Consider the following 21728-nt stretch of genomic DNA (forward strand, 5'->3'; position numbering starts at 1 on the left):
AGAGCCAAGATGGAGGCAAGGTGGCTTCAACACAATGGTGAGGGAGAGCCAAGATGGAGGCACAGTGGCTTCAACACAATGGTGAAGGAGAGCCAAGATGGAGGCACAGTGGCTTCAACACAATGGTGAGGGAGAGCCAAGATGGAGGCACAGTGGCTTCAACACAATGGTGAAGGAGAGCCAAGATGGAGGCACAGTGGCTTCAACACAATGGTGAGGGAGAGCCAAGATGGAGGCACAGTGGCTTCAACACAATGGTGAGGGAGAGCCAAGATGGAGGCACAGTGGCTTCAACACAATGGTGAGGGAGAGCCAAGATGGAGGCACGCTGGCTTCAACACAATGGTGAGGGAGAGCCAAGATGGAGGCATGCTGGCTTCAACACAATTGTGAGGGAGAGCCAAGATGGAGGCAAGGTGGCTTCAACACAATGGTGAGGGAGAGCCAAGATGGAGGCACAGTGGCTTCAACACAATGGTGAGGGAGAGCCAGGATGGCGGCACAGTGGCTTCAACACAATGGTGAGGGAGAGCCAAGATGGAGGCACAGTGGCTTCAACACAATGGGGAGGGAGAGCCAAGATGGAGGCACGCTGGCTCCAACACATCAATTGTATTTATAAATCATATATAAATCAAAGCATACTTACCTGGAGTACACTGGCACACTCTGATAATAAAGTATATGTAATATGGCTCTGGGCCAATGGAGGACCATCTTCCTCAGTGAATTTCATAAAAATAAAATAGTGAAACATTCAAAACTGTTTTCCTTTTTTAGATAAAAAAAACATTTTTAGTAATGAAGGTCTAGAGTCACTCAAATCTCTTGGGTAGCAAATCTAATTTGATTGGTCATATACACATATTTAGCAGATGTTATTGCGGGTGTCGTGAAATGCTTTGTGTTTCTAGCTACAACAGTGCAGTAATATCTAACAATACACGTGTGTATATGTGGATAGAATATTTAGTATATCTGTAGAATAACGTAGGGTAGAAATGTATATACTGTATTGTAGTCAAGGCCATCCTATTCAACTACTGCTGTACATATACTAATGAAGTGGGTAAAACAGTATGTAAACGTTATTAAATGTCTTGGGCCGACTTGTGTTGACTGTTTAACAGTCTGATGGCCTTGAGGTAGAAGCTGTTTTTCAGTCTCTCGGTCCCAGCTTTGATGCACCTGTAATGAGTAATGACCTCGCATTCTGGATGGTAACGCGGTGAACAGGCTGTGGCTGAGATCTTTGATGATCTTCTTGGCCTTCCTGTGACACCGGATGCTGTAGGTGTCCTGCGTTGGGCTGACCGCACCACCCTCTGGAAAGCCCTGTGGTTGCGGGCGGTGCAGTTGCCGTACCAGGCGGTGATACATCCCAACAGGATGCTTTCAATGGTGCATCTGTAGAAGTTTGTGAGGGTCTTAGGTGCCAAGCTGAATGTCTCCAGCCTCCTGAGGTTGAAGATGCGCTCTTACGCCATCTCCACCACACTTTCTGTGTGGGTGATCCATTTCAAATCAAATTTTTCTTTTATTGGTCACATACATATTTAGCAGATGTTATTGGTCACATACACATATTTAGCAGATGTTATTGGTCCCATACACATATTTAGCAGATGTTATTGGTCACATACACATATTTAGCAGATGTTATTGGTCACATGCACATATTTAACAGATGTTATTGGTCACATACACATATTTAGCAGATGTTATTGGTCACATACACATATTTAGCAGATGTTATTGGTCCCATACACATATTTAGCAGATGTTATTGGTCACATACACATATTTAGCAGATGTTATTGGTCACATGCACATATTTAACAGATGTTATTGGTCACATACACATATTTAGCAGATGTTATTGGTCACATACACATATTTAGCAGATGTTATTGGTCACATACACATATTTAGCAGATGTTATTGGTCACATACACATATTTAGCAGATGTTATTGCGGGTGTAGCAAAATGTTTTCATATTGTCAGTGATGTGTACACCGAAGAACTTGGAACATGTTCACCTTCTCCACTGCGGCCCTGTCGATGTGGCTGGAGGCGTGCTCCCTTTGCTGTCTCCTGTAGTCCACCATTAGCTTTTTTGTTTTGTTGATGTTGAGGTTATTTTCCTGGCACCACTCCGCCAGGGCCCTCACCTCCTCCCTGTAGGCTGTCTCATCATTGTTGGTACACGTGTGGCCATGCAGTCATGCGTGAACAGGGAGTATCCCATCAGTATTCATGCAACAACAAAAAATCCATCATGCAAAATATATTGCCACACTACACTTACCAAGACTATTCCCAAATAAAGTTACTCGTTAAGGTAAGCTAGGACAACAACATAGAAACAGTATCACAGTCATATTAAGTCAAGTAAATTGTAAGTAAATAAGTAAATTGTTCACCAATAAAGTAATTATCAGCGCTATTAGGAAAAGACAAAATTGCGAGTGTTATTTTTATACCTTACTAAAGAGTCACCTACAATAACTGGGCAAGATTTCAGAAACGGATGTGCTACCATAGGACATAACATGTTTGAACCGGTGCCAGAGCCAGAAGCGCGCGGAATTTCAACACCGCTACGATTCCACAAGAGGCGTCGTAGAAGCGTCGTGTGACGTCACGAATTTAACTTCAAATGCCTTTAAAATCCTCTCTTCTCTCGCCGGGTGCAGTGGCGTGCGCCTGTAATCCAAGTTGCTGGGAGGCTTAGGCTGGCGGATCGTTTGAGCTCAGGAGTTCTGAGCTCCAGTGGACTATGCCGATCGGGTGTCCGCACTAAGTTCGGTATCGATATGGTGCTCCTGGGGGAGCCCGGGACCACCAGGTCGTCTAAGGAGGGGTGCACCGGCCCAGGTCGGAAACGGAGCAGGCCAAAGCCCCCGTGCCGCTCAGTAGTGGGATCGCGCCTGTGAATAGACGCTGTGGTGCAGCCTGAGCAATATAGCGGGACACAGTCTTTTTGAGCGAAACATTTGTAATATTATTTTTTTAAACGTTGTTTTGCATTTGTAACATAAATATTCTGAAACTACATTTAGTGTTGAGTATCATCAGGAAGATACTGCGATTTCCATTATTCGATTAATTTCTAAAGATAATGTTAATTTCTTTGCTTAATTTTCGCCCTTTTCTCTGATTTAGCCACGATGTTGTGAGAAACTGTTCGTAAAATGGGAGTCCCTCGACTGCCTCCTGTTGGTGCTCCGGTGTAAATCACTGGTTTTCTGATCAGTTCCTCGCGAGCTCCAGTAATGGACGCTGTTGTGGAAAATTAATATCACTGTAAAGCAATAGTAATGTAAAAAAATAAATAAGTTGTCTATAATTTCAATGACGAAACTGCATAAATGTGGGAGGAATTCAGACGTGATGTCATTGTTTTAGCACATGGTTCAATGTGCCAATAAAGTCAACACAATCAAATTGTTTAGTTATTTATTTTTCAAATTGCCGCTGTCTTGGGAGCTAGAATTGGGATGATCGTGTATACTGTGTTAATGATAAAGAGTAATGGAGAGCACCGTATAACACGGCAAAATGAACATTTGATAAGTACCTGAGGGCTGCCATCTTCATGCATGTCAAATCACATTTTGTTTGTCACATGCCCCGAATACAACAGATATTCCTTACCTTACAGTGTTCTGCTCTTTAACCAACCAGCAGTTTTAAGAAAATACCTAAAAAGTAAGAGATAAGAATACTAATCCTATATACAGGGGGTACCGGTACAGAGTCAATGTGGAGGCTATATACAGGGTATTACGGTACAGAGTCAATGTGGAGGCTATATACAGGGGGTACCGGTACAGAGTCAATGTGGAGGCTATATACAGGGGGTACCGGTACAGAGTCAATGTGGAGACTATATACAGGGGGTACCGGTACAGAGTCAATGTGGAGGCTATATACAGGGGGTACCGGTACAGAGTCAATGTGGAGGCTATATACAGGGGGTACCGGTACAGAGTCAATGTGGAGGCTATATACAGGGTATTACGGTACAGAGTCAATGTGGAGGCTATATACAGGGGGTACCGGTACAGAGTCAATGTGGAGGCTATATACAGGGGGTACCGATACAGAGTCAATGTGGAGGTTATATACAGGGTATTACGGTACAGAGTCAATGTGGAGGCTATATACAGGGGGTACTGGTACAGAGTCAATGTGGAGGCTATATACAGGGGGTACTGGTACAGAGTCAATGTGGAGGCTATATACAGGGGGTACCGGTAGAGTCAATGTTGAGGCTATATACAGGGGGTACCGGTACAGAGTCAATGTGGAGGCTATATACTGGGGGTACCGGTAGAGTCAATGTGAAAATGTGCGGGGGCACCGGTGTTGAGGTCATTGAGGTAATTATGTATATGTAGCTAGAATTATTAAAAGAGGCTATACATAGATAATAACATAGTAACAGCAGCGATGCAAATAGTCCGGGTAGCCATTTGATGAGCTGTTCAGGAGTCTTATGGCTTGGGGGTAGAAGCTGTTTAGAAGCTTCTTGGACCTAGACTTGGCGCTATGACTAGGGTGGCTGGAGTCGGACAATTTTTAAAGCCTCTGACAGCCCGGTATAGAGGTCCTGGATGTCAGGAGGCTTAGCCCCGGTGATGGACTGGGACAGCACGGGGGAATAGGTTTTGTCGTTGCCTCTTCACGACTGTCTTGGTGTGTTTGGACCATTCTAATTTGTTGGTGATGTGGACACCAAGGAACTTGAAGCTCTCAACCTGCTCCACTGCAGCCCCATTGATGAGAATGGGTACGTGCTCAGTCCTCCTTTTCCTGTAGTCCACAATCATCTCCTTTTGTCTTGATTAAGTTGAGGGAGAGGTTGTTATTCTGGCACCACACGGGCAGGTCTCTGACCTCGTCCCTATAGGCTGTCTCGTCATTGTTGGTGAACGGGCCTACCTCTGTTGTGTCATCAGCAAACTTAATGATGGTGTTGGGAGTCGTGCCTGGCCACGCAGTCATGAGTGAACAGGAAGTACAGGAGGGGACTGAGCACGCACCCCTGAGGGGCCCCTGTGTTGAGGATCAGCGTGGTGGACGTGATAAGCATTAAAATTAGAACGCAGCCCGAAACAAATTCTTAAAAATTGCAGCAAATCAAGACTGTATAAAAACATAAGTGGTTTCACAAATCATTGACAAACCAAACACACTAAACCTTTTTTTATTATTGAGTATCGTCTGCATATCATTACAGGTCGTGGTCCTCAGGGTGGTAGAGCTCACTCATCAGCCGGTAGATGTAAGAGGGAGCGTTGCCACCGATGTTAGAGATGAACAGAGTGATGAGTTCAGGAGGAACGTAGTCGAACACGGGGCAGTGCACGTTGACCTTGGATAGAATCTCTCCTATAGAGACAAACAGAGATCAGAATCTCTCCTATAGAGACAAACAGAGATCAGAATCTCTCCTATAGAGACAAACAGAGATCAGAATCTCTCCTATAGAGACAAACAGAGATCAGAATCTCTCCTATAGAGACAAACAGAGATCAGAATCTCTCCTATAGAGACAAACAGAGATCAGAATCTCTCCTATAGACAAACAGAGATCAGAATCTCTCCTATAGAAACAAACAGAGATCAGAATCTCTCCTATAGAAACAAACAGAGATCAGAATCTCTCCTATAGAAACAAACAGAGATCAGAATCTCTCCTATAGAAACAAACAGAGATCAGAATCTCTCCTATAGAGAAACAGAGTAAAGTCACATGTTGAACACGAGGCAGGCAGTGCACGTTCACCTTGGATAGAATTTTTTAAAACATGTTTTGCTTTGTCATTATGGGGTGTTGTGTGTAGATTGAGGGGGGGGGGGGAGAAATACTTAAATACATTTTAGAATAAGGCTGTAACGTAACAATATGTGGAAAAAGTCAAGGGTCCTGAAAAGTTTCCCATAATGCACTGTAGGTGAGAAAAAAAAGGATGGGCAAAGAATGCAAGTTTACCTTCTGTGAAGGGAAGCACCTCGTGTGGGGAGACAAACTTATGGAATGTGTCCTCTTCATTGGGAAACTGAGAACACAAAACAAAATCCAACCAGTCAAGTCACACAGTGATGAATATAACAGAAGACAACGTCACAGTCCGAGAGTGTTTGGCATCACCCATCAGTGAAGCAGGGCTCACTGACAACCACACGTCTATTCAGAAAGTCACTTCTGTTCCTGACGACCGTTGTTGTGAGTACCTGAGGAGAGAGCTTGAACATGGGAGCGCACACGATGAGCGGAGTAGAGTGGTGCCTGGCTGCTAGAGCTACAGTGTGGGTTCCGTTGACCGCCCTGAGCCCGCCATTGGCCAGAACCGTCTGTGTTCCGATGATGACCTGGTGAGAGGATAACCAATAGGAGGAACAGAACAGAATCAAAACTGGTTTAGTTGCATTGACAATAGACAAGCGTCCTCTAGTGAACAAAAGATTCTTAAAAAAAATAATAAAAAAAGAAGTCCTTATTGTTAAGTAAATCAAGAGAGCTGTTCTGATGAAATAAAACCGGAAAATAATTTTGAATTAAAATGCATCGATATTACTACTTAAAATGTTCTGTCTGTGTAAAATAAAAATAATAGTCACAAAATAAAGCAACAGGACAGTAAAAGTGTGAAATTCACCTTATTCACTCGGGACATCACTGCAAATATGGCTGCGTCGGCTATTACAGTGGTCTCGATGCTGGCTTTGGACAGATTAGTAGCCATTTCATGACCCTTGGGAAAGAGGCAGGCAGAAGGGTCGTTACTACGGTGTTACAGTGGTCTCGATGCTGGCTTTGGACAGATTAGTAGCCATTTCATGACCCTTGGGAAAGAGGCAGGCAGAAGGGTCGTTACTACGGTGTTACAGTGGTCTCGATGCTGGCTTTGGACAGATTAGTAGCCATTTCATGACCCTTGGGAAAGAGGCAGGCAGAAGGGTCGTTACTACGGTGTGTTGCCGAAATGGAAATGTTCATTATTCAATAACTTCGAGAGAGAGAGACAGTCAATTCACGAAATAGATTAAAACGTATGGGGGTGTGACATTTAAACATTTTTAAATTAAATTGGGATCGTTAAATGTTAACAAAATATCACTAACAGAAATGTTTAAAATCACAGTGCAGTTATCACAAAATATTAAATAATGTGTGGTTGAAGGACGGGTGGAATAAATGGAAAACAATTCATTAAAAATCCATAAAAATATATCATTCTATAGAGAGCAAGGCCTTAATGTAACAAACAAAGTCAAGGGGGTCGGTCTGAATATTTTCCCGAAAGCACTGCATGTAGAACCAGTGGGTGGGGGACAGCAGTTAGGCGAGTGCCGTCTGGTAGGTAACCAAGACTGTGGTAGATTGAACTGCACTGCCCCCTAGCAGTCACAAGCAGGACCAGATTTGAAATGTGAACGTGATTTTAATGATTTAACAGAACCACGAAAGCAGCCATTTTGACTGGTTATTCATTGTATTGTTTTTTTATTACTCGCCATTTTTAAAAGTCATGCCTCCCTCTGTCCTTGACTTGTCCTAAACTAATCTATTTAACACACTGTCTAAATCAGTCTGTATAAAATACCGTCTAAATCAGTCCGTATAAAATACAGTCTAAATCAGTCCGTATAAAATACCGTCTAAATCAGTCCGCATAAAATACCGTCTAAATCAGTCCGTATAAAATACCGTCTAAATCAGTCCGCATAAAATACCGTCTAAATCAGTCCGTATAAAATACTGTCTAAATCAGTCTGTATAAACACACTGCCGTTGGAATCTTAATATCACAAACAGAACTGGAACCAGTTTTAGGAGGCCATGTCATTTTAATGGTTTTCCCCAGTTGCCCCTCCTCCTCCCGACAGCGGGGCGGCCTGCTCCCCCCCTCCTCAGCGGGGCCTGCTCCCCCCCTCCTCCTCCCGACAGCGGGGCCTGCTCCCCCCTCCTCCCGACAGCGGGGCCTGCTCCCCCCTCCTCCCGACAGCGGGGCCTGCTCCCCCCCCTCCTCCCGACAGCGGGGCCTGCTCCCCCCTCCTCCCGACAGCGGGGCCTGCTCCCCCCTCCTCCCGACAGCGGGGCCTGCTCCCCCCTCCTCCCGACAGCGGGGCCTGCTCCCCCCTCCTCCTCCCGACAGCGGGGCCTGCTCCCCTCCTCCTCCCGACAGCGGGGCCTGCTCCCCTCCTCCTCCCGACAGCGGGGCCTGCTCCCCTCCTCCTCCCGACAGCGGGGCCTGCTCCCCTCCTCCTCCCGACAGCGGGGCCTGCTCCCCTCCTCCTCCCGACAGCGGGGCCTGCTCCCCTCCTCCTCCCGACAGCGGGGCCTGCTCCCCTCCTCCTCCCGACAGCGGGGCCTGCTCCCCTCCTCCTCCCGACAGCGGGGCCTGCTCCCCTCCTCCTCCCGACAGCGGGGCCTGCTCCCCTCCTCCTCCCGACAGCGGGGCCTGCTCCCCTCCTCCTCCCGACAGCGGGGCCTGCTCCCCTCCTCCTCCCGACAGCGGGGCCTGCTCCCCTCCTCCTCCCGACAGCGGGGCCTGCTCCCCTCCTCCTCCCGACAGCGGGGCCTGCTCCCCTCCTCCTCCCGACAGCGGGGCCTGCTCCCCTCCTCCTCCCGATAGTTGAAGGTGCCGTGCCCAGTTGACAATCACCCCTATAATTACCTCAAAATATAATCTCAAGATGGTATGTACCCTCTATCAGTCCACCGAATCACAGAAGTCTTATCAGTCTACTCTGGCCTACTAGGGAGTACACAATGAGAGTGTGTGTAATTTACCACGGCAATAAGACCCAAGACGAACGGATGCACACGCTCCGTTAGTGTCGCTACAAGATCTGAATGAAAACGCCGCCGATGGAAGAAATGAATCACGACATCGCTGATGATGACTATTCTGCTTCTGAGCCTCAGTCTGAACCTACACCTCCGAGGCCTATGTGCAAAAAAAGCCAGAACGGTTTGCACTGAGCAGGTGCCCGCGCCATCACCAAATAAAAGCAGGTGACAAAGCTACGGGCCGATTATCAGCACAACATGGTCCTCACTGAGAGAGCCTTTACATCTCAAGCAAACAACATCACCAGATTTGGTTGTTTATGTGACATGCTACAATACATCAGGGACTGTGGCTGAGACGCACAGGGAACAAAGAGACACTGCCTGTGAGCAGTTTATTTAAATCCTGTACGGCTCAGTACATCACTGGGACCACGCTTCCTGTCTATCTAGGACCTCTATAGCAGGCCGTGTCAGAGGAAGGCCCTAAAAATGGTCAAAAAGACTCCAGCCACTCTAATCACAGACTGTTCTCTCTGCTACTGCACGACAAGCAGTACCGGAGCACCAAGTCTAGGACCAAAAGGCTCCTTATCATTAATTAACAGCTTCTAGCCCCCAAGCCATAAGACTGCTGAACAATTAATCAAATGGCCACCAGACTATTGTAAAGACTCCTGAACATCTAGTCAAATGGCTACCCAGACTATTGTAAAGACTCCTGAACATCTAGTCAAATGGCTACCCAGACTATTGTAAAGACTCCTGAACATCTGGTCAAATGGCTACCCAGACTATTGTAATGACTCCTGAACATCTAGTCAAATGGCTACCCAGACTATTGTAAAGACTCCTGAACATCTAGTCAAATGGCTACCCAGACTATTGTAAAGACTCCTGAACATCTAGTCAAATGGCTACCCAGACTATTGTAAAGACTCCTGAACATCAAATGGCTACCCAGACTATTGTAAAGACTCCTGAACATCTGGTCAAATGGCTACCCAGACTATGGTAAAGACTCCTGAACATCAAATGGCTACCCAGACTATTGTAAAGACTCCTGAACATCTAGTCAAATGGCTACCCAGACTATTGTAAAGACTCCTGAACATCTCGTCTAATGGCTACCCAGACTATTGTAAAGACTCCTGAACATCTAATCAAATGGCTACCCAGACTATTGTAAAGACTCCTGAACATTTAGTCAAATGGCTACCCAGACTATGGTAAAGACTCCTGAACATCAAATGGCTACCCAGACTATCGTAAAGACTCCTGAACATCAAATGGCTACCCAGACTATTGTAAAGACTCCTGAACATCTAATCAAATGGCTACCCAGACTATCGTAAAGACTCCTGAACATCTCGTCTAATGGCTACCCAGACTATTTGCATTGTCATCGTACCCCTCCCACCCCCCCCCTTCCAACACCACTGCTACTCTCTGTTGTTATCATCTATGTATAGTCACTTTAATAACCCTACATGTATATATTACCTCAACTAACCGGTGCCCCCCGCACATTAACTCTGTACCAGTACCCCCCCCTGTATATAACCTCCACATTGACTCTGTACCAGTACACCCTGTATATAGCCTCCACATTGACTCTGTACCAGTACCCCCCTGTATATAACCTCCACATTGACTCTGTACCAGTACCCCCCTGTATATAACCTCCACATTGACTCTGTACCAGTACACCCTGTATATAGTCTCCACATTGACGCTGTACCAGTACCCCCTGTATATAGCTTCCACATTGACTCTGTACCAGTACCCCCTGTATATAGCCTCCACATTGACTCTGTACCGGTACCCCTGTATATAGCCTCCACATTGACTCTGTACCGGTACCCCCTGTATATAGCCTCCACATTGACTCTGTACCAGTACCCCTGTATATAGCCTCCACATTAACTCTGTACCAGTACCCCCCATGTATATAGTCTCCACATTGACTCTGTACCGGTACCCCCTGTATATAGCCTCCACATTGACTCTGTACCAGTACCCCCCCTGTATATAGCCTCCACATTGACTCTGTACTGATAACCCCTGTATATAGCCTCCACATTGACTCTGTACCGGTACCCCCTGTATATAGCCTCCACATTGACTCTGTACCAGTACCCCCCATGTATATAGTCTCCACATTGACTCTGTACCGGTACCCCCTGTATATAGCCTCCACATTGACTCTGTACTGATAACCCCTGTATATAGCCTCCACATTGACCCTGTACCAGTACCCCCCCTGTATATAGCCTCCACATTGACTCTGTACCGGTACCCCATGTATATAGCCTCCACATTGACTCTGTACCAGTACACCCTGTATATAGTCTCCACATTGACGCTGTACCAGTACCCCCCCTGTATATAGTCTCCACATTGACTCTGTACCGGTACCCCCTGTATATAGCCTCCACATTGACTCTGTACTGGTACCCCCTGTATATAGCCTCCACATTGACTCTGTACTGATAACCCCTGTATATAGCCTCCACATTGACTCTGTACCGGTACCCCCCCCCTGTATATAACCTCCACATTGACTCTGTACCAGTACCCCCTGTATATAACCTCCACATTGACTCTGTACCAGTACACCCTGTATATAGTCTCCACATTGACGCTGTACCAGTACCCCCCCTGTATATAGTCTCCACATTGACTCTGTACCGGTACCCCCTGTATATAGCCTCCACATTGACGCTGTACCAGTACCCCCTCCTGTATATAGTCTCCACATTGACTCTGTACCAGTACCCCCTGTATATAGCCTCCACATTGACTCTGTACCAGTACCCCCTGTATATAGCCTCCACATTGACTCTGTACCAGTACCCCCTGTATATAACCTCCACATTGACTCTGTACCAGTACCCCCTGTATATAGCCTCCACATTGACTCTGTACAGGTACCCCCCCTGTATATAGCCTCCACATTGACTCTGTACAGGTACCCCCCCTGTATATAGCCTCCACATTGACTCTGTACAGTACCCCCTGTATATAGCCTCCACATTGACTCTGTACCAGACCCCCTGTATATAGCCTCCACATTGACTCTGTACCAGACCCCCTGTATATAGCCTCCACATTGACTCTGTACCAGACCCCCTGTATATAGCCTCCACATTGACTCTGTACCAGTACCCCCTGTATATAGCCTCCACATTGACTCTGTACCAGTACCCCCTGTATATAGCCTCCACATTGACTCTGTACCAGACCCCCTGTATATAGCCTCCACATTGACTCTGTACCAGACCCCCTGTATATAGCCTCCACATTGACTCTGTACCAGTACCCCTGTATATAGCCTCCACATTGACTCTGTACCAGTACCCCTGTATATAGCCTCCACATTGACTCTGTACCAGTACCCCCTGTATATAGCCTCCACATTGACTCTGTACCAGTACCCCCTGTATATAGCCTCCACATTGACTCTGTACCAGACCCCCTGTATATAGCCTCCACATTGACTCTGTACCAGTACCCCCTGTATATAACCTCCACATTGACTCTGTACCAGTACCCCCTGTATATAGCCTCCACATTGACTCTGTACCAGTACCCCCTGTATATAGCCTCCACATTGACTCTGTACCAGTACCCCCTGTATATAGTCTCCACATTGACTCTGTACCAGTACCCCCTGTATATAGCCTCCACATTGACTCTGTACCAGTACCCCCTGTATATAGCCTCCACATTGACTCTGTACCAGTACCCCCTGTATATAGCCTCCACATTGACTCTGTACCAGTACCCCTGTATATAGCCTCCACATTGACTCTGTACCAGTACCCCCTGTATATAGCCTCCACATTGACTCTGTACCAGTACCCCCTGTATATAGTCTCCACATTGACTCTGTACCAGTACCCCCTGTATATAGCCTCCACATTGACTCTGTACCGTACCCCCTGTATATAGCCTCCACATTGACTCAGTACCGGTACCCCCTGTATATAGCCTCCACATTGACTCTGTACCGGTACCCCCTGTATATAGCCTCCACATTGACTCTGTACCAGTACCCCCTGTATATAGCCTCCACATGGACTCTGTACCAGTACCCCCTGTATATAGCCTCCACATTGACTCTGTACCAGTACCCCCTGTATATAGCCTCCACATTGACTCTGTACCAGTACCCCCTGTATATAGTCTGACTATTGTTGTTTTACTGCAGCTCTTTAATTACCTGTGACTTTTTTATTATTCTTATCCTTTATTATTCTTATCTTAAATGTAAACTGCATTGTTGATTAGGGGCTTGTAAGTAAGCATTTCACTGTACCTGTTGTGTTCGGCGCATCTGACTAATAAAATTAGATTTGATTTGTATGTGGAGCGCTCTGTGGAGAAAGCATGTATATGGACAGCTTCTGGTCAGACATGTACTGTATGGGATACGTTACGGGATCACTCTAGAGAGATCATACATTACAGGATCGCTCTACAGAGATCATACATTACAGGGATCGCTCTAGAGATCATACATTACAGGATCGCTCTAGAGATCATACGTTACGGGATCACTCTAGAGAGATCATACGTTACGGGATCACTCTAGAGATCATACATTACAGGGATCGCTCTAGAGATCATACATTACAGGGATCGCTCTACAGAGATCATACATTACAGGATCGCTCTAGAGATCATACATTACAGGATCGCTCTAGAGATCATACATTACAGGATCACTCTAGAGAGATCATACGTTACAGGATCGCTCTAGAGATCATACATTACAGGATCGCTCTAGAGATCATACATTACAGGATCGCTCTAGAGATCATACATTACAGGATCGCTCTAGAGATCATACATTACAGGATCGCTCTAGAGATCATACATTACAGGATCACTCTAGAGATCATACATTACAGGATCTCTCTAGAGATCATACATTACAGGATCGCTCTAGAGAGATCATACTTTACCTCCGTTTTGATGGCAAAGAAATTAGAATGAGACGTCTGGAAACAGACAAATTCAAAATGGTGTCCGACGTCTGGACCAAGTATAGACAATAACTGACTACTGTCATATCAACAATTACGTCTATATTCATTATAATGCCATTATCTATTTTGTGCTGACTAACTATTTATCAAGCACATTTGGCACTTATAATGAAGTTTAGGCTACTAATAATTTCCTTTGCGTTTTAAATTATTTTATTGTTATAAAAATAAGCTTTTACTGTTTTCCAACTCATACAGTATGCTTTCTGTTTCCTAGTTGTAATAAAGGCACGTGACTAAATAAAATTGAGTGAACAATTGAATTGTTTTGTTTTTCCCCCATGTAGCCTTACATAAAACAAAAACTAATTAAATTGATACGGTAGAATTTGAAATAAAATAACAAAAATGTATTCCAATGTATTAATACACGGAATTTGTTCAGCCAGAATGACTGCTGAACATTTAAACATAAATGACTGCTCGTTAGCTTGAAGAGGGGTTCCTCGAGGCACAGCGTTCGTAGTGCTGAACATTTAAACATAAATGACTGCTCGTTAGCTTGAAGAGGGGTTCCTCGAGGCACAGCGTTCATAGTGTTCCTTCTGTGAATATACAGTCGTGGGATAGAGGAAAGATGGAGGGGTGAAAGCATAGTTGGATGGAGGAAAGATGGAGGGGTGAAAGCATAGTTGGATGGAGGAAAGATGGAGGGGTGAAAGCATAGTTGGATGGAGGGAGGGAATGAGGGGTGAAAGTATAGTTGGATGGAGGGAGGGAATGAGGGGTGAAAGTATAGTTGGATGGAGGGAGGGAATGAGGGGTGAAAGTATAGTTGGATGGAGGGAGGGAATGAGGGGTGAAAGCATAGTTGGATGGAGGGAGGGAATGAGGGGTGAAAGCATAGTTGGATGGAGGGAGGGAATGAGGGGTGAAAGCATAGTTGGATGGAGGGAGGGAATGAGGGGTGAAAGCATAGTTGGATGGAGGGAGGGAATGAGGGGTGAAAGCATAGTTGGATGGAGGGAGGGAATGAGGGGTGAAAGCATAGTTGGATGGAGGGAGGGAATGAGGGGTGAAAGCATAGTTGGATGGAGGGAGGGAATGAGGGGTGAAAGCATAGTTGGATGGAGGGAGGAAATGAGGGGTGAAAGCATAGTTGGATGGAGGGAGGGAATGAGGGGTGAAAGCATAGTTGGATGGAGGGAGGGAATGAGGGGTGAAAGCATAGTTGGATGGAGGGAGGGAATGAGGGGTGAAAGCATAGTTGGATGGAGGGAGGGAATGAGGGGTGAAAGTATAGTTGGATGGAGGGAGGGAATGAGGGGTGAAAGCATAGTTGGATGGAGGGAGGGAATGAGGGGTGAAAGTATAGTTGGATGGAGGGAGGGAATGAGGGGTGAAAGCATAGTTGGATGGAGGGAGGGAATGAGGGGTGAAAGCATAGTTGGATGGAGGGAGGGAATGAGGGGTGAAAGCATAGTTGGATGGAGGGAGGGAATGAGGGGTGAAAGTATAGTTGGATGGAGGGAGGGTTGATGGGGGGGAATGAGGGGTGAAAGTACAGTTGGATGAGGGAGGGAATGAGGGGTGAAAGTATAGTTGGATGGAGGGAGGGAATGAGGGGTGAAAGTATAGTTGGATGGAGGGAGGGTTGATGGGGGGAATGAGGGGTGAAAGTACAGTTGGATGGAGGGAGGGTTGATGGGGGGAATGAGGGGTGAAAGTACAGTTGGATGAGGGAGGGAATGAGGGGTGAAAGTATAGTTGGATGGAGGGAGGGAATGAGGGGTGAAAGTATAGTTGGATGGAGGGAGGGAATGAGGGGTGAAAGTATAGTTGGATGGAGGGAGGGTTGATGGGAGGGAATGAGGGATGAAAGTACAGTTGGATGGAGGGAGGGTTGATGGGAGGGAATGAGGGATGAAAGTATAGTTGGATGGAGGGAGGGAATGAGGGGTGAAAGCATAGTTGGATGGAGGGAGGGAATGAGGGGTGAAAGTATAGTTTGATGGAGGGAGGGAATGAGGGGTGAAAGCATAGTTGGATGGAGGGAGGGAATGAGGGGTGAAAGCATAGTTGGATGGAGGGAGGGAATGAGGGGTGAAAGTATAGTTGGATGGAGGGAGGGAATGAGGGGTGAAAGCATAGTTGGATGGAGGGAGGGAATGAGGGGTGAAAGCATAGTTGGATGGAGGGAGGGAATGAGGGGTGAAAGTATAGTTGGATGGAGGGAGGGAATGAGGGGTGAAAGCATAGTTGGATGGAGGGAGGGAATGAGGGGTGAAAGTATAGTTGGATGGAGGGAGGGAATGAGGGGTGAAAGTATAGTTGGATGGAGGGAGGGAATGAGGGGTGAAAGCATAGTTGGATGGAGGGAGGGAATGAGGGGTGAAAGCATAGTTGGATGGAGGGAGGGAATGAGGGGTGAAAGTATAGTTGGATGGAGGGAGGGTTGATGGGGGGGAATGAGGGGTGAAAGTACAGTTGGATGAGGGAGGGAATGAGGGGTGAAAGTATAGTTGGATGGAGGGAGGGAATGAGGGGTGAAAGTATAGTTGGATGGAGGGAGGGAATGAGGGGTGAAAGCATAGTTGGATGGAGGGAGGGAATGAGGGGTGAAAGTATAGTTGGATGGAGGGAGGGTTGATGGGGGGGAATGAGGGGTGAAAGTACAGTTGGATGAGGGAGGGAATGAGGGGTGAAAGTATAGTTGGATGGAGGGAGGGAATGAGGGGTGAAAGTATAGTTGGATGGAGGGAGGGAATGAGGGGTGAAAGTATAGTTGGATGGAGGGAGGGTTGATGGGGGGGAATGAGGGGTGAAAGTACAGTTGGATGAGGGAGGGAATGAGGGGTGAAAGTATAGTTGGATGGAGGGAGGGAATGAGGGGTGAAAGTATAGTTGGATGGAGGGAGGGAATGAGGGGTGAAAGTATAGTTGGATGGAGGGAGGGTTGATGGGAGGGAATGAGGGATGAAAGTACAGTTGGATGGAGGGAGGGTTGATGGGAGGGAATGAGGGATGAAAGTATAGTTGGATGGAGGGAGGGAATGAGGGGTGAAAGTATAGTTGGATGGAGGGAGGGTTGATGGGAGGGAATGAGGGATGAAAGTATAGTTGGATGGAGGGAGGGTTGATGGGAGGGAATGAGGGGTGAAAGGATGGCGTATACCTGGCAGAAGGGGGCGCACTCGGCCACGATGACGTGGAACTTGCGTTTCTTCGCTGCGTCTTTGAGGAAGGCCTCGACGGTGCGTGAGCGGCCGACAGTCATGATGACCTCGTTGGAGTGGATGTGCTCCAGGGCCTGCATGGCGATGTTGACTGTGGTGCCCTCTGGGAGAAAAGAAGAAGATCGTTAGCTCAGTGCTGCTTGACCATGATTATACCCATGGGGAAGGTGTAGTGTAAAAACAACAGAGACGATTGGTTTAAACTAAAGGAGACGTTCGTCTGCATCATTTGGATTTTAGCCACAACCAAGTATAGAACTATGGCCTTAATAGGTCTATGAAGGAGGTGGAGAAGAGAGAGACTGATGGTGGAGTATGTGTGCTCTCTAAGAAAGCGTTTCCCCAATTCTGGGTCCTCCAGTACCCCCAACAGCCCGGACAATCATACTCGATTCAACTCATTGAGGGCATGATGATTAGTTAATAAGTTGAATTAGGGTGTGCTTGTCCAGGGCTACATAAAAATGTTTTAAAAAATACTTTGGAGGGCCAGAGTTGGCAAACACTGTTCTTAGTGAACGTGTCTTACCCAGCTCTGTGAGGAGTTCATTGATGGCCTCTATGACGTTGGCTTTGAGATGGACAAAGTGTTGTCTGAAGTTCTCCTCACTCAGTTCCCCTGACGTTAGCAACTTGTGAAGGGATTCCTGCTGGTCCGTCTCCTCGCTGCTACCACGAGACCTAGGGGATACCACACACACACACACACACAGGCACACACACACAGGCACACACACACACAGGCACACACACACACACACACAGGCACACACACACAGGCACACACGGAGAGAAAAAAAACCTGTCACATTTCCAACTATTGCATCATTTGGCACCTTGCCATGGCAACTATTGCTGTCGAGTTCCACAGGACACGAGCAACGTTAGCAGCAGACGCTCAAACAACTTCAATCATTTGTAGTTGTTGCTTGTAGCTGCATGTCAGCATATTCATAAACTCACCTGGCATACTCCTCCTCCCTGATGATAAACCCACCTGGCATACTCCTCCCCCCTGATGATAAACCCACCTGGCATACTCCTCCCCCCTGATGATAAACCCACCTGGCATACTCCTCCCCCCTGATGATAAACCCACCTGGCATACTCCTCCCCCTGATGATAAACCCACCTGGCATACTCCTCCCCCCTGATGATAAACCCACCTGGCATACTCCTCCCCCCTGATGATAAACCCACCTGGCATACTCCTCCTCCCTGATGATAAAAAAAATCACCTGGCATACTCCTCCTCCCTGATGATAATTTGTAAGTCGCTCTGGATAAGAGCGTCTGCTAAATGACTTAAATGTAAATGATAAAATCACCTGGCATACTCCTCCTCCCTGATGATAAAATCACCTGGCATACTCCTCCTCCCTGATGATAAACCCACCTGGCATACTCCTCCTCCCTGATGATAAACCCACCTGGCATACCCCTCCTCCCTGATGATAAACCCACCTGACATACCCCTCCTCCCTGATGATAAACCCACCTGACATACCCCTCCTCCTGATGATAAACTCACCTGGCATACTGCTCCTCCCTGATGATAAACCCACCTGGCATACCCCTCCTCCTGATGATAAACCCACCTGGCATACTCCTCCTCCCTGATGATAAACCCACCTGGCATACTCCTCCTCCCTGATGATAAACCCACCTGGCATACTCCTCCTCCCTGATGATAAACCCACCTGGCATACTCCTCCTCCCTGATGATAAACCCACCTGGCATACTCCTCCTCCCTGATGATAAACCCACCTGGCATACTCCTCCTCCCTGATGATAAACCTACCTGGCATACTCCTCCTCCCTGATGATAAACCCACCTGGCATACTCCTCCTCCCTGATGATAAACCCACCTGGCATACTCCTCCTCCCTGATGATAAACCCACCTGGCATACTCCTCCTCCCTGATGATAAACCCACCTGGCATACTCCTCCTCCCTGATGATAAACCCACCTGGCATACTCCTCCTCCCTGATGATAAACCCACCTGGCATACTCCTCCCTGATGATAAACCCACCTGGCATACTCCTCCCTGATGATAAACCCACCTGGCATACTCCTCCCTGATGATAAATCCACCTGGCATACTCCTCCTCCTTGATGATAAACCCACCTGGCATACTCCTCCCTGATGATAAACCCACCTGGCATACTCCTCCTCCCTGATGATAAACCCACCTGGCATACCCCTCCTCCTGATGATAAACCCACCTGGCATACTCCTCCTCCCTGATGATAAACCCACCTGGCATACCCCTCCTCCTGATGATAAACCCACCTGGCATACTCCTCCTCCCTGATGATAAACCCACCTGGCATACTCCTCCTCCCTGATGATAAACCGACCTGGCATACTCCTCCTCCCTGATGATAAACCCACCTGGCATACCCCTCCCTGATGATAAACCCACCTGGCATACTCCTCCTCCCTGATGATAAACCCACCTGGCATACTCCTCCTCCCTGATGATAAACCCACCTGGCATACCCCTCCCTGATGATAAACCCACCTGGCATACTCCTCCTCCCTGATGATAAACCCACCTGGCATACTCCTCCTCCCTGATGATAAACCCACCTGGCATACTCCTCCTCCCTGATGATAAACCCACCTGGCATACTCCTCCTCCCTGATGATAAACCCACCTGGCATACTCCTCCTCCCTGATGATAAACCCACCTGGCATACTCCTCCTCCCTGATGATAAACCCACCTGGCATACTCCTCCTCCCTGATGATAAACCCACCTGGCATACCCCTCCTCCCTGATGATAAACCCACCTGGCATACCCCTCCCTGATGATAAACCCACCTGGCATACCCCTCCCTGATGATAAACCCACCTGGCATACTCCTCCCCCCTGATGATAAACCCACCTGGCATACTCCTCCCCCCTGATGATAAACCCACCTGGCATACTCCTCCTCCCTGATGATAAACCCACCTGGCATACTCCTCCTCCCTGATGATAAACCCACCTGGCATACCCCTCCTCCTGATGATAAACCCACCTGGCATACTCCTCCTCCCTGATGATAAACCCACCTGGCATACTCCTCCTCCCTGATGATAAACCCACCTGGCATACTCCTCCTCCCTGATGATAAACCCACCTGGCATACTCCTCCTCCCTGATGATAAACCCACCTGGCATACTCCTCCTCCCTGATGATAAACCCACCTGGCATACTCCTCCTCCCTGATGATAAACCCACCTGGCATACTCCTCCTCCCTGATGATAAACCCACCTGGCATACTCCTCCTCCCTGATGATAAACCCACCTGGCATACTCCTCCTCCCTGATGATAAACCCACCTGGCATACTCCTCCTCCCTGATGATAAACCCACCTGGCATACTCCTCCTCCCTGATGATAAACCCACCTGGCATACTCCTCCTCCCTGATGATAAACCCACCTGGCATACCCACCTCCTCCTCCCTGATGATAAACCCACCTGGCATACTCCTCCTCCCTGATGATAAACCCACCTGGCATACTCCTCCTCCCTGATGATAAACCCACCTGGCATACTCCTCCTCCCTGATGATAAACCCACCTGGCATACTCCTCCTCCCTGATGATAAACCCACCTGGCATACTCCTCCTCCCTGATGATAAACCCACCTGGCATACTCCTCCTCCCTGATGATAAACCCACCTGGCATACTCCTCCTCCCTGATGATAAACCCACCTGGCATACTCCTCCTCCCTGATGATAAACCCACCTGGCATACTCCTCCTCCCTGATGATAAACCCACCTGGCATACTCCTCCTCCCTGATGATAAACCCACCTGGCATACTCCTCCTCCCTGATGATAAACCCACCTGGCATACTCCTCCTCCCTGATGATAAACCCACCTGGCATACTCCTCCTCCCTGATGATAAACCCACCTGGCATACCCCTCCCTGATGATAAACCCACCTGGCATACTCCTCCTCCCTGATGATAAACCCACCTGGCATACTCCTCCCTGATGATCTTGAGGACGCGCAGTACCATGTTGCCCACGGTGGTCTCAGACGGCTGGGCGGCTGTCATTCTCCTCCCTTCCTTGCGAATAATTTCCATCAGGTCGCCTATCATCAAATACAAGAGGATATATTTCATCAAACATCATTCCTAGTAGTGAATTGTGTTTTTAGACATGGCTAACTCACGAACACATTGGACCGGTTTCAATAATTACAGACTAAATGACAGTCTATCGTAGCAGTTCACATTTTAACATGGAAAACTACAATAGACGTGAAACCGATTTGATTTTTTTTTTAAATAACCCGTGGCAGATATACTATCTAACGTCAGCTGGGAGGTCAATTAACTAGCTAACTACCCGAAAGTTAAGCTATCGAATAAACTCAAAATTCTCCTATTAACTATAAGACTTTAGAAAACGTTACCGGCGCTGCTCCATCGTGCCTGGGCTGTTACTTTCCGGAGCAAAGCTGTCGTTTCTCTGGCGGTTTCTCCCGACCCTCGGATCGGTCCTGTCCCACAACCTCCCCGCTTTAAATCGGCCAGAAAAGCCTCAATTCGCTCTGTTAAATCTGCTTCTTTGTCAGCCCCGGGCATACTGTTGTCTGAATTCACCAGCTGACCTTAACTCGATGCTTTATCAAAAATAAGTTGATGTTGTCCACATAGAAAATGATAGAGAT

General features: G+C 47.4%; 1 protein-coding gene across 1 annotated transcript; it reads right to left on the reverse strand.

Moving 5' to 3' along the window:
• Positions 1–5198: 5198 nt before the first annotated feature.
• On the reverse strand, positions 5199–21728 carry LOC123990478 (translation initiation factor eIF-2B subunit beta). Its single transcript, XM_046291024.1, has 8 exons — positions 21471–21728; positions 21026–21146; positions 17568–17719; positions 16978–17141; positions 6671–6766; positions 6246–6383; positions 6004–6070; positions 5199–5399 (listed from the first exon to the last, which is right to left on the reverse strand). The coding sequence occupies exons 1-8, from the start codon at positions 21640–21642 to the stop codon at positions 5242–5244; spliced, it is 1068 nt and encodes a 355-aa protein (XP_046146980.1). The 5' UTR covers positions 21643–21728; the 3' UTR covers positions 5199–5241.

Source organism: Oncorhynchus gorbuscha, linkage group LG12 (assembly GCF_021184085.1).
Source record: "Oncorhynchus gorbuscha isolate QuinsamMale2020 ecotype Even-year linkage group LG12, OgorEven_v1.0, whole genome shotgun sequence".
Taxonomy (NCBI): domain Eukaryota; kingdom Metazoa; phylum Chordata; class Actinopteri; order Salmoniformes; family Salmonidae; genus Oncorhynchus; species Oncorhynchus gorbuscha.